Below are 13250 nucleotides of genomic sequence, written 5' to 3'. Positions count from 1 at the left end.
AAAAAATTTTTCAGTGGTTTTCTTGAAAGGCCCAGAAATGGTGCATGCTGAAAATCTCTCAATTGTTTTCCTTGCTGTGCTTCGTAAGAATCTGGTTCTTCTCCTTAGGGCACTTAAATACTGCAGCTCTGCTTTTTGACTCGTGCTTGTGTTGCTCCAAGTTCTGCTGGAATTAAGCCCCGTTCTTAAGAGCCAATTGATTCTATGTGCTGACTGTGGTTTTTACTGTCTGAGAGTATTTATTACTGCATGTTTGTTCTTAATATGCGGTGGCGCTTTTCTGTTTCTCTGCATTCATCTATGTAGCACATCACTTATGAGTAAGGTGAGCCACTGAACGCTTTCGCGACTTCAACTGGAAGGCTGATGGGCTGTATCCAGTCTTAGAAGTTTTCTGTGCGGTGCCAGGGTATTTCAACGTGTCCTTTTTATTATAGTGAATGCTTTTTATAATAGATACCTACAAGAACAAAGTTTAGGAAGGCTTGCAGTGTTGCATCTCTTAATCAACCTCAGGCTTTTTACAAATAGATGAAAGATGTTTTCCTGTAAAAATCGTTCTGCTAAACAGTATGCCAGCAGTGAATTTTACATTGCCAAAGTATGTTGAGCTGGTATTGAATTAAACGCTTCCATACTTCAGATTTCCTTGACATTTTAACTGTATATTAAAGTAAAGCACATTATCTCTAAAATGCAGTGCTAAAGAAAATCTTTTGAAGTTTTTCTCTTTATTGGTGCTAATAATCACAACATTTCCTCTATAATTATTGTAAAAGTGATGACTGGATTAGCTTAGGCATTTGGAGATTTTTAAAGCTTAGATTCCTAGAGCTAAAATCTGAGAATTCAGTTTTGCATAGAATACCAGTTATTTCAGCTGAGTGACTGTTTATCCACAAGTTTCAGCATAGCTCAGTGAGTCTTCTCTGATCCGCAGGGAGAGCGCTGGGGGAGGGGTCCTGCTGTTAAGTGCGTAAGCACAATGGATGTTTTTGTGATGTACTTGGCATGGAAATTTTCCAAGGTATATAGCTCGCATATGCTAGTTAAAACATAGTTTTATATTGAAGAGGTGACTGTCTTTGTACTCAGTCTGCTTCCTGATAATCAGGTTTTTTCCTATTGATTTAACAACTAATTCCGTCATCTTTTATTTTTAAATAAGGCAGCATTGAACTAGTTGAGGGAAGAGCAGAAGCCTGTTCCCTCTCTGATGCACCTTGGACAGAACTATTAACTTCTGATTCAAAAGCTGGATCTTCTTTTGCTTGTGGGTATTTTTGTTTGTTTGTTTTGACTCTGTTGAGTATAAAGGGAATCTGCAAAGACAGCAAGCAGTTAAATTTGGCCTGTAGGATTTCCCTGTTATCGATGACATGTGAGAGGGGGAACAACTTGGATCTGGTGTCCCAGAATGTGATGAAGCTTTGGTAACAAACCGAGATCTTTTTTTGCCTGTAAAGTCAGTCAAGTAAATCATCAGCATCAGACACTTTGCCATTTTAGTCCTGTTTCAGAACTGAATTACACTTTTTCCTCCCTGGTAGATAAAAGTAATTTTTTGTTGTTTCATTAAAATGGAAGTTAAAGCTGGTAGACACTCCTGTCTGCCTGGTTTTGTTCCCTGCATGGGCAGCCTTCTTCTCAAGGGGTTAAAGCTTTAAACAAGAAGTGTTTTGTTTTTCTTGTTTTCCAAGAAAAGCTGTATCGGTTCATATGCTGTATGTAGTAACACTGGGAATGGCTGATTCTCCAAAATAAGGAATAACAGCTCCCATGCACGTGCATCAAGCCCACAGCAGAGGACAAAGTACAACAGGTGATTCAGAGTATTCCCCAGGTGAAGCATTTGTGTTAAAAAGCAAGAAAATGTCTATTTGCTGAGAAATCACGTCTGCTGAACTAAGTGGGTATCATATTGGAGATCTTTTAACTGCCAGGTTTATGCAGTTGGGAAGAAAGAATTTTATTGCTACAAGAGATACGAGTCAGAAGCAGCTAGTTTAAAATACAAACCACCTTTTTTGAATGTGAGACTAAGCACCGCCTCATTATACAAAGGCCAAAAGCTTAGCTTGCACTGCGTGAGAGATTAATCTTGGATGTGAAAATCCAAAGAAAACTGCAGGAAACCTAAGGCAGCGAAAAGGACCAAAAACCACATGGCTGAGCGCAGCCAGGGACGTGGGGCACTGCCTAGAGTCAGCTGCTGATTGACCCGAGGAGAGCGAGCGTGTGTGCATGCGTGTGTGTTTGTGTAAATACATCACCTTTACCAGTGAATTAAAGTTTTCGTAATGATAATTGTTTTCTCACAAAGTCCAGTTTGGTTTCTTTTTTTAAATAAAGTCTTTAGTGTCATTATAGAAGAGGTGATGCACAGTAAGGATACAGCCCACCACTTGCAGTTGACCTCCAATGTGGAAAAAAAAACCCAAAAAATGAGGTCTATGCTGTCTTACTAGTCAACTTATTTTATTCGGTGTTTTCCAGCGGTAGTCAAATTCTGGTTTTTACCCCCATGATCCTTACATGCATGTTAGCAAAATGAATCTTGTTTTCTTACAATATAACATTCAACCTTCATTTGGTATAGATCGCTTCTGCATCAGCAAATATGCCTTCCTTTTAAGTAATAAGTACTTCAGTCAAAAGAAAGGATTCTCTAATTTCACACCACCGTTGTTTCTGAACTTCATTTGTTCCTGAACCTGCTTTGTTGCCGAAGCAGATTTTTAAAGCCTTAGCCTGTCATCTTACTTTTTCAGAATTTGAAATGGTATTATGGACTTAATTCTGCTTTTATCACAACAAATGAGTAGTTAAGAATGACAATAATAGCAGTTATAAGGGTTCATTAGTGGGGTTGCATGAAAAAGACGGAGTTTATAGCGCCAAAATAATCTGAAATTCATGTCAGAGTGTTCTCACATGAAGAAACTACTCACTATTGCCAAATCTCAAATTAAGGAACTACTACAGTATCGCCAAAGGAAAATGCAAGTAATTGATAAAATAAACAACAGGAAAAGAGCTAGTTAAATTCTTGTCAGTTCTCTGTAATTGAGAAACCTTTTCTGAATAATTTTATTGCTATTTAAAAATAGCGTTAGTTAAGCTGAAGTGAGGTGCGGTAAGAAAAAGAGCTCACAGCACAGGCAGTACATAAACTCTCAGGACAGCTGTATATATAGGTTTGGACTCATGGAAAAAAAAAAAAATCCCTGTTTTCCAGTGGTTTATGGCCTTTTTTAATAAAGTATGAAAGTTCGTACCATGTATACAGAACCTAAGTGCAAGATCTTTTACAATTACCTAGCTAGATTTAGAGAATAGATACTAATTAAATGAAAGTAGTTAAGAGAGGTCAGTGCTGGGTCAGTTGTTTCAGAACTTGGATCACAACTAGGAAAACACACAGGAATCCTCTCAGCTGCTATAATGCCTGAAATACAGATGATGTAAAAAAAAAAACTATTTCTCAAAGACTGGTCTGACAGTTAGATGGAGAAGGAGACTGACCGCAATAAAAAGCAATTTAAGCCTTTAATGACATATAGCATAATCAGACTTTGACTTTTGTCCAGTTTTGAAGAGAAGACCAAGTTTAATTTCTTTACTGCGGTATTTGTCAATATTTTCCTATTGGAAATCATAATGAAAGAGATCTTGAATTCTGTTACTGTATATTTTTGAAAAGTGCTCCTTTTCACTGTGCATTTATGATTTTCCACATACCTGGAAATTACACTAAAGCATAAGTATTCACCAAAGTCGTAGAAAAGGCCTTGGGGGAACGAGCAACTTCTGAGTTCTAAAAACTGAGTGGGTTTTTTTCAATGAAACAGCTTTTTGCCCTTTTTTTTCTTTTTTTTTTTTTTTTAAAGTAGTCTTTGTGTATTAGACATGTGTTTCTCCTATGTTCTAGTGTAAGAGCTCCCCAAAGGAGGAGTAGGTGCTCTGGTCTTTAAGCGATGCTGGATGCTCCAGCACTGCCCACTAGACGAACGGTGGGGGGCACAGGTACATAGTGCAATAAAACCGGCGATGGGCAAAAGGAGAAACGGGATTATGGTCACTCGGTCTAAGCTAGGAAAACTGCCTCTGGTGATCATCAATGCCATGTTCTAACATGTCGCCTACAGTAACTTTATAAAAACATTTTCCTATGCTACAGCTTTCACATGTGTTTGGCTAAGACAGGCGGCGGCGCTTGGAAACGGCGATCCACACGCTCGGCTGCGTGGCTTCGCCGGCGTCGGAGCTGCCGTGCGCCAGGATCCGAACCCTGCAGACCACGCTTCCTCCATGAAAAGCCTGCCCTGGCAGCAAGCAAACACAGACTGCACCCCACCTCTGTTGCCTCTGCTTCCACTCTCTGAGCAGCCAATAATTATTTTTGTTTTCTAATCCAAACGCGTTCATAAAACAAAGCAGCAGTAGTTCGTAGCGGTATTGTTGTAGCGTTAAGTGTTCTGAGTGCACGTGAGGGACCACATATCCCTACAGCTCATCTCCCTTATAAAACACTGTAGCTGTTCCGCTAGTGTAAGGCTTTAAAAATGCAAGTGTTAAAAAGAACATAAAGAATTGTGCAGCTATTGCAAAACACTTAACTATGTTACTAGGCAATTTCCTTTCGAATGGAGCTGTGAGGCAGCAATGCTCCTAGCCTGGCTCACCTCCCAGCAAGGCCTTCTGTAAGTCATGTCTACCTGAAAGCTGTGAATTTGTACATCAAACCGAAAGGCTTTTTGTTATTACACACTCACAAAATACGGGACTTGCAAAACAGTACAAAATGCACGTGCTTCAGGCTGATAGATAAATAGTGAGTACCTCTTACACCACGTGAAGGGAGTTTTCCTTAGTTTGAGAGCATGCTTGTTAAGCAATCATCGATTTTGATAGATGTATCAGAAAGCGGCAGCATCCACATTTTAGCATCAATAAAAAAGGGTTGGGGAGGGATTAGGAACGTAAACACAAATTCTTGCAAGATAGCGAAGGGCAGGTCTCCATACTGGTTCTGCAGCGTTGAAGAGGGTTGTGTGAGCCCTTGGGTGGGATCGTGTGCCTCCGTGGTGGTAGCCCCGTGTCCTGCTGAGCACCGCTTGCAGCCCGATGCTTCCCAGAAAGCTGCAGGAACCCCACGCAGGGCGGTGATGGAGGACCCATCCTCTCAGGAGATTCTGCTTCTTTTAAAGGTTAGTCGGTGACACAATGGATGAACCTTTGTATTGGGGGGTTTCTGCCTCAGGTGCTAGGGAGTGCTCTCAATAGCTGCTGGTAAAAGAAGGTGGGGACTGCGTCTGGCTAAGCTTGACTTCTCTCGTAGTGAGTGTTACAGGTCTTAACAGATACCTACTTTATTTTCTTTTGGGTTAAATCTGTAATTGGTTCTAGCATGAATGAGATTGGAACCTGTCCTTGAAAGCATCCCAACACACAGTCTTCCTTTCAGTGACAGTGCAGGTATCTTGCATCACACGAACTGTATCGCCTGGCACCATCAGCTCCATTCTGATCTCCAGCATAGCCAAGGATTCAAATAGTATTTGTTAAAAGTGAACGCTGCACCCACTGCTATCACCTGTATTTATGAGTGGGCATGAAAACTGGGTCCTTTTATTTGGTTAGAAGCCTGGCGCTGCGTGGTGGTGAAGCATCCTCAACTCCTGGCTTCGGAGCAGGGAGTCACCCACCTCAGCCCCAGGCCCCACCGAAGGACCCCCCCATAGGCACTTCATTTTTAGGTGTAGCTACACTAAGGACTGCAGTCTGCCCTCAGGAAACGGGCACTTTTCATCACCGCTGCAAGTGACGTGCCCATAGCTGATGGCAGAGGTTGGCTGGAGGTGCTTTACAAAGGGCTTTGAATGTTTGCTTTGGATTGCTATTTACAGGCACTTCACTGTCCTCACACCTGTAAGCTCTTCTGCTCCTTGAAAAAGACCTTGTCCCTTAACTGAAAACCGTCTGCTACTGAAGTACCTTCTGTTGGTTTGCATACAACTGGACATCAAACCTACGATATTAATTCAATGTAAACATATACCTGTTTACAAAAAGTAAAACACATAGTGCCACTCTAACCCTAAAGCCTAGAGCAGTAAGAAGCCAGTTCAAGCTTAAATACACATTAAATAGCTTTGGAGTCAAATTAAATAAAAAGCTAAATTACAAGCATGTAAGATCTTTGCTGCTGATTCTTTTCTAGCCCCGGGTCATGCTTTACATCTTCGCGCTGTCTTGTTTTGGTGGTTCTGCTGATTGTGTTTCCAGTACTGAAGATTTAACTAGGGAGAAAGAAAAAAAACAAATCATCAGTACAATAGCACACGATAGAAGCAGAGCACAAGCAACAGGTTCCCAGTACTGGTTGGCTGGAAAAGCTTTTGCAGCAGCCTTGATTATCTGGCACTGCAAGAAGGATCATGCTTTTCTTGTAAAAGACACTCTCGATGGCTGAAGACATGAAAGCTAAATATTAGCGGCCGCTGTTTGCAGCGTGAGCTCCTTGGTCTCTTACCACAGCTTTCTTCTGTTTGCAAAAAAGGGGGAAAACCACTGTGGTCGGTGTGTAACAAAAAGCCGCAGCATCACCTAAGTGGTGCCTTCATCAAAGAGACAGAGCAGCTCAGTACAGCACAAGGGACTTTAGGATAAAGTCCCTCAGTAAAGCTGCTTTTGTGGCCAGATGCAGACAGGGTAAGGCATGCAAGGTTCTCACCTTGGGGTTCCTCGCTTACAACAGCTTCCATGTTTTCTCCTTTCACATATTCCGCATTAAGTCCCTCTGAGAAGCAACAATAGAGAGCGAGATGGGAAGGTAGAAAGTCAAAATGATTTATTTGCTTTGATGCCTTAAAAACTCTGGTAATGGGCCTATCTTCTGTAAAAGCTAAGATGCCTTTTTGCAACCTCCTCTGCATTAACAGCGCTATAGGAACATCAGTAAACCACAGACAGAGAAAGCATTGCTGGATTTTAAAGTGACCACAGAGACTTTCCTACAAGGCACAGCTTCTAGCAGCAGCCCTTTTATTCTAAGTTTCTTGCTTCGTCTTTCTCATGCGAGGCAGCAAGGCTAATCGCTGTGCTAACACGCGCAGCTAGAAGTGCATGGGGTGGGTACGTCCCCCGGACGGGGCTGCACCTGAGCGTAGACAGACGGCATCATTCTCACTAAAAGCGAAGTTATGCAGAGCTGCAAGAAGCAGTTTCGAGCAGGGCTGTGGTGATGAAGCAGGATGCCAGTGGGGTGCCCAGTCCCGAATAAGTCCCTTATCGCAATGCAAAGAAGTCTGCAATGTTTGTAACAAGTGCAGCCCAGCCCAAAGGCAAGGCTAGGTGCTGCTGGGCAGGGTGTGCGAGGGGACGGGGGTGCCACTGCTCACCGGGGTCCCACTCAGGGCTGCAGAAGGTTAAGACTGTCTGGCATGTGCCATGGACCCCAGCCATCCTCTCCAGCTCCTCTAAAGGACCTCTTTGGAGAGAGGCAAAGGGAGTGCTGGGCTACCTGCTGCATCCTTAGGGAGGGACCCCGGTGCAGGAAGGCCGAGGCAGTCCGTGCTGCCATGCAACACACGCTCTTTAAGCATCTAAACTTGTTTACACATCTAAGTGCAGCGAGAAGCGTGGCAGGGACCCACTATGCCTCACCACCAGGTTTTGATGGGGCTCATTTGTATCTCACAGGGAAGGAGGGAGGCGGGGAACGGTGCTGGCACCCAGTCAAAGCAGCGTGATGGGAGCCCTCATGCAGCAATGGGGCAGCTGCTGCATCCGAGGCATGCAGGAGAGAAGAAAAGTTTCTGCAACAGGCTAAAAGAATCCCATAAAACCCCATGCCAGGACAGACACTACAGTCCATGGCTGGCCAAGCCGTGGAGGTGGGAGCGGAGCTGTTGGAGCAGCCTGGTGGCTCCTGTCCTGCCGGCATGGCGAGCGGCAGAGGGACAGCAGGAGGCTGAGCCGCAGCCCAGGGCACGGCCAGCGAGCAGGAGGTGTGATGTAAGGAAAGAAAGAGTGACAAAGAATATGCAGCAGCATTGTGCACATCCTTTAGACAAATTGGCAAATGCTCATCAGAGGAGACTCAAAAATGAGAAATGGAGCCACAAGCTCACCACCGCAGGATGGCTGGGCAAGGAAAAAAGCTGAGCCTGTTCCTCCGTGCTTCAAGTGAGTGGTCATTATACATCACCGCTGCCTCCTCCAAGACATGTGTTTTGCTGGGATAACACCAAATGCAATTTATGTTTTTCAATAAAAAGCCACTTTTGCAGTGGCTGACGGCTCTTAGATTTCTGTCATGCATTGCAATGCATCTAAGGCCTGACATTAGCCCAGCATGCCATGTCTGATGGCTTAAATTAATCCTCCTTTATAATTAACTTTAATTTCCTGCCGCCTTTCTGGGGCTTTGTGTCTCTCAGCTTCCCCCTCATCAAAGCCTTTACTTTTTTTTTATTTAAATTATTTATTCTTGCCAAAATATCATTTAAGTGGGGGGAATATACAAGGGTGTTTCATTCCATCACATTCATTTGACTTTTCCTGCTGATCTAATTTACCAAAATGTTCCTGTTTGTTTCAGGCACAACTGGGGAAATAGCACAATTCCAGCAGAAATTTCCAACGCTGAACACCCTTCCCCCAGAGCAAAGAAGACTCACAGGAGATTTCATTTGATTAATTTAAAAAGAGCCTCTTCCAGCTGCTTGCAGCCAGCCCATAATGGGTTGCAGGAGATCACCATGGCCAGGCTGGTGCCATGGGGTGAGGCTATGGGGACACCTCCTGCAATGCTGACACCCAGCCACTTTAGGGGGCAGCTGATGCAAAAGGTGCTTTCTGGGAATAGGCAGCTTTGCCGCTTAATTTGCACTTAATTGCAGTGATTGCTGCACACCTGCAGGAAGGTGGGGTGGGCTGGGGTGGGCTGCCACCCACGGCTGCCTGCAGATGCTCACCGTGCTTCCTATGCTGCTGCTTGGTGAGTTTTTACCTCGTGCTGAGGTTTGGGGGCTTTGGGGGGGTGGGGGGGGGGTGGGGTGTTTTGTTCCATATTTACCCTGTTCGGTTGGTGGTTTGCAGGGGGTCCCAGGGCTGTTGCTGGTGGTGGGTTCCTGCCTGTGCAATGGCCAGCAGGGCTGGGGGGTGTCAATAACCCACGGCTGGGGCTCTGCTCTGCCAGCTCTGGGTTACTGCGTGCCCGACACCCCCTCCCGTCTCCAGGCTGGAACACGGCAGCGGGGTTCAGGGGGACAGGCAGGGGGGTGTTTGCTCGGTGCCCCTCAGGAGGCGCTCGGGGGGGACTTACGCTGGATGCTGAAGCAGAACTTCTTCTGCTGGTAGGAGATGTAGCTGGAGACGGCCCCGATGAGTGCCATGGCCAGGGCGCTGGCGATGCCGGCAATCGTCCCAGTCTCTGCCACTCTGCCTGTGGGGCGCAGAGAGCGGGATGCTGTGCGGCAGGGGCACAGGCACCACCCATCCCACCATCCCACTGCTGACCCTGCGGCCACAGTGCTACCCACCTCCGTCATAGTCGCTGTCGGTGCTGCCCCCGGCACCTGCAAGAGACAGGAGCCCGTCAGTGCCCCGTGCCCGCTGCTGCCAGGCTGGCCGTCCGGGAGGGAGGGGGCGCGCACTTGTGGGGGCCGGCAGCGTGGCCCCCCAGGGCACCCCCAGGCTGGGTGAGCCTGTGCCCCACGGGGCAGGGTGCCCCTGCTGCCCCACACCTCCGCTGCCTGCCCGGGCAGCTCGTCGTCGTCGTTACTTCTCTGAGGGGTCTGAAGTTGCTCTTCTCTCCCATCGTGCGTGGCTGGGGGGCGCTTTGGGGGGAGCCCCTGCAGGGGACCCCTCTGCCTGCACACCAGTTAACCTCACCTCTGCCCCCTCACACCTCCGCTGCTCTTGGCATGAAGAACAAACACATGAAACGCTGTCAGACAGATACACGGCGTACTTGTACCATCACGGGGAGGCAACTGGCTAAGCTCCGTAATCTCAGGGAATCCTCGCTTGGCTTGGAGTCTGTTTTAACATGACCTTCCCTGGAGAAACTGGGCTGGGAGGAGAAGCTGCTGGAAGCTGCAGTCCTTACCCAGTCACATCCTGAATTTATGGAAGCAGGTCAGCGTTGTATTAATGCCTCCGATGTGGTTTGTCCTTGGCATGGGGATTCATTAAATGTTGATTGAACTTGTGGTGTTCGTCTCTTTACTCGACTGCTTTTAATATTTAACGCTGTGGATCCTCGCAAATGCGCAGGCTTATCCGATGGCTCATTTTCCTCCCCGTTTCAACCATCAGTGGTCCTATGGTGGACAGTAACTGAAGGCTTCTGTCCTCTGGCGGTACAGGGGCAGGCTTTTGAGGTGGCAGGGGAGATGCAGGTCCCATCTGCCCTGGTGGCAGATGGAGCTGCAGAGCCTTTGCGGAATCAGAAGTGCCTCCAACTGCTGGCACAAGGTGTGACCATGGAGGCCAAAACCTGTGTGTTTCCCTGGCTCTACGGCTGAGACCCCCTTTCCTCGCGCATGCGCCCCGTCGAGCAGGCGAGCCCCGCACGAGTGGTCCCTAGGAGTCTGCTGATACGGCGATTATTGCTCAAGCTGCAGCAGCTACAGCAGACGAAGGGGTATAGGTCACTGCTTACCTTTCTTCTTGTCCGGGCTGTACCCGCCGTCCACAATGCTGGCCAGGTCGTCGTCTGAAAATCCTTTAAAAATAACAGCAAGAACAAATGGTGGTTGGCACCCGAAGGGGCACGCAGCCCCCTGCCACAGGCTCCACGTGTGCTCTGCAGAGGTGGGGGAGCTCACCCCTTCCACCTGTGTAAAGCCCAGTTTGCCCAGCAAAACACTGGAGCCGCCTTCCTGACGCAGCGAATGCAGCCAGAGCTGCCTAGGAAACAACGTAGCAGGAAGGAAAAATAGCGCGTGGCTTGCTTGGGATGAGAGGGATCCCCAAAACCGAGTGCCTTTGGATGGGCAGGGCTGGGAACAGGACTTTTGGGGTACTCTGGGTGGGGGTCACGTGCGAGCATCACGCACCTGGGGTGGGGGTGGCCCCCTGCAAGCCCCTGCTCCCAGGGAAACGTTTCTCTGCTGGGCTGATGGAGGCTGCTCTATTCATCTGATTATTTTCTCTAAAACTCCCCAGCTGTTTTAAAGAGCTGTGAGGGGCTTTCTGTACAGCAGGGCCCAGAGCAGGGGTCTGCACACCCATTTAAACCAGCAGCTCCCAGCTATTCTGTCCCCTGCGAGAACAGGGACTGGTCAATAAGCAGCTCTGCTTCTCTCACAAATATCAAATGTTAACAAAATGTTTAACCCCAAATTATTTTAAGCTCATAAAAGAAGTCATAATTGACTTTGAGTCTAGTTTGAAATAAATACCTCTCAAAGTTTAAATACTACTAGTTTTGTGGTTGTTTTTTTTAACTGAGATGATGGACGTATTTACAAGTTCATTAGGTGTTTTGGACAGACGTATTTACAAGTTCATTAGGTGTTTTAGCTGCTCGGCCCTGGCTGGCAGCGGAGGAGGGAGAAGGATGCGGTTTGTGCACATGGTGGCTGTGGTGCCGGGGACTGGGGTGCCCTTGCCCTGCCTCCGGCGAGACCCTGGCAGCACAGCCTGGCCCGGGGTCCCGCAGGCAGCAGGGTCCCACAGGCAGGGACCCAAATCGCCTCCTCCCTGGAGGGACAGAGCAGCTCCAGTGGAAGAACTGAGCGCCAGCACATCTCAGTACAGGTGAAAAAGTTATCTTGGACGTGGTTGTAGTGGGAATGTTTAATTCGTGCAGGAGGGACATTGAGAAACACGGTCTGGGAATCAGTAGCTGCATGAGCGGAGCTGTTGAACCCCTTGGCTCTGGTCCCAGAGGGACCCTCGGGGTGCACTAAGGCGTGTGATGGGAGAGGGCACCCAAAGCCGAGCCAGCAAAAGGCTCCCTCTCCGATGCTGCGCCTTGGGAAGGGTTACCTTTGCCTTAACAGCCTGGAAAAGACGCTCTTATTCACCAGCTTACCACAAAAAAACAGATTTATGGGCTTAGTAATGAGTTGAAAAAGAAAAATAAACCCTGACTATGCCAGAACCTGGAGAAGTCCCAGGCAGTCCAGGGTACAGCAATGCCGGGGGAACACGTGTGCTGGTTTGTGACTGGTGCCACGTTCCAGCGGTTCAACACCTCAACCTTTCCTGCAGGAGTCTGAAACCTCAACAAGCCCAGAATATCAAAGTGCAGACAAGTCACCTAGTTAATACAATCTAATAAAATATGTGACTATTAATTACACGTGTGAGCAGGGTATACGGCCATCTCGACATCAATAAACTAGCCGTGCAAAGTCTGTTTTCTAGCTCAAGTGCTCAAGGGAACAATGCTCATAGACAAATGATTCATTCACTGGAGTATTTTAGAGATGGAAAAAAAAATCTCCCAGCCCATAGCGTATGTTATGCCAGGACTTAAGTCTGCTCTAGATTTATGTCTTGGCAATGGCTGCGAACCCCAACAGCACATGCCCTCGGTTAAATAGCTGTCAGGTATGGGGACGAGGGGGAACTTAACACTATCACCACAATTTAATGGGTCAGAAGAGACCCCGGGAAAGAAACCTGCAGACAGGCAACAGGTCGTTAGGCAGAGCCCCTCTCCGCCAAGGACCGCCGAGGCAGGGGCTCCTTCCCTCCCCGCAGCCCGGGTAGAAGGGACCGACCTGCCTGCGGAAAATCCCTCTCCCTGTGCAGGCAGGGCACAGGCAGCAGGTGCTGGTGGCAGCGCCTCCGTTCCTGCTTGCTCCTGCCTGGCAGGGAGAGCCTGCTCCCCCGGCAGCTCCGGCAGGTCCCCGGGCACAGCACGGCGGGTGGCCAGCAGGATGGAGAGGGGAAGTCAACATACCTTCACCTGGCCTTACGTCCGGCCTCCCAGCATCTTTCCCATCATTCTTATCATCAAGGGCATCAGCCAAGTCAAAATCCAAAGGATCCTTTGCTAGAAAACAACGCGGGCGTTAGTGCTGGCCACCGGCCGGAGAGCTCTGCGATTAATTATAAAATAATGTCTGCCATGTGGTTGGTTTGGGCTTTTTTTCAAGGTGTCTTACTAACAGTCTAGAGGCTGGAAATGGTGGGAGGAAGGGCAGTGCCACCGTCACAGCACGTCCTGAAGCCTCTGCCTGCGCCGGCAGCAGAGCCAGGGCAAAGCCAAGGGGGCTCAGCAGATT

At 47.7% G+C, this 13250-nt stretch overlaps 1 protein-coding gene across 7 annotated transcripts in view; it reads right to left on the bottom strand.

Annotated features, from left to right (window-relative positions):
* Positions 1-2461: 2461 nt before the first annotated feature.
* The window catches only part of CD99L2 (CD99 molecule like 2), a 32836-nt gene continuing 22047 nt past the window's right edge, over positions 2462-13250 (bottom strand). For 3 of the 7 annotated variants that reach the window (XM_055818218.1, XM_055818223.1, XM_055818224.1), the window contains 6 exons: positions 12926-13018; positions 10673-10735; positions 9549-9584; positions 9332-9451; positions 6737-6802; positions 2462-6302 (listed from right to left, as the gene is read on the bottom strand). In XM_055818218.1, the coding sequence (XP_055674193.1) occupies positions 6238-6302; positions 6737-6802; positions 9332-9451; positions 9549-9584; positions 10673-10735; positions 12926-13018 (443 nt within the window). In that variant the 3' untranslated portion in view covers positions 2462-6237. The remainder of the gene's footprint in view (positions 6303-6736; positions 6803-9331; positions 9452-9548; positions 9585-10672; positions 10736-12925; positions 13019-13250) is intronic. The other 4 variants (XM_055818219.1, XM_055818220.1, XM_055818221.1 and 1 more) reach the window with 4 other exon arrangements.

The sequence above is a fragment of the Falco peregrinus genome, chromosome 13 (assembly GCF_023634155.1).
Source record: "Falco peregrinus isolate bFalPer1 chromosome 13, bFalPer1.pri, whole genome shotgun sequence".
Taxonomy (NCBI): domain Eukaryota; kingdom Metazoa; phylum Chordata; class Aves; order Falconiformes; family Falconidae; genus Falco; species Falco peregrinus.
The sequence above is the reverse complement of the archived record's forward strand: the minus strand, read 5'-3'. Positions and strand labels throughout refer to the sequence as shown.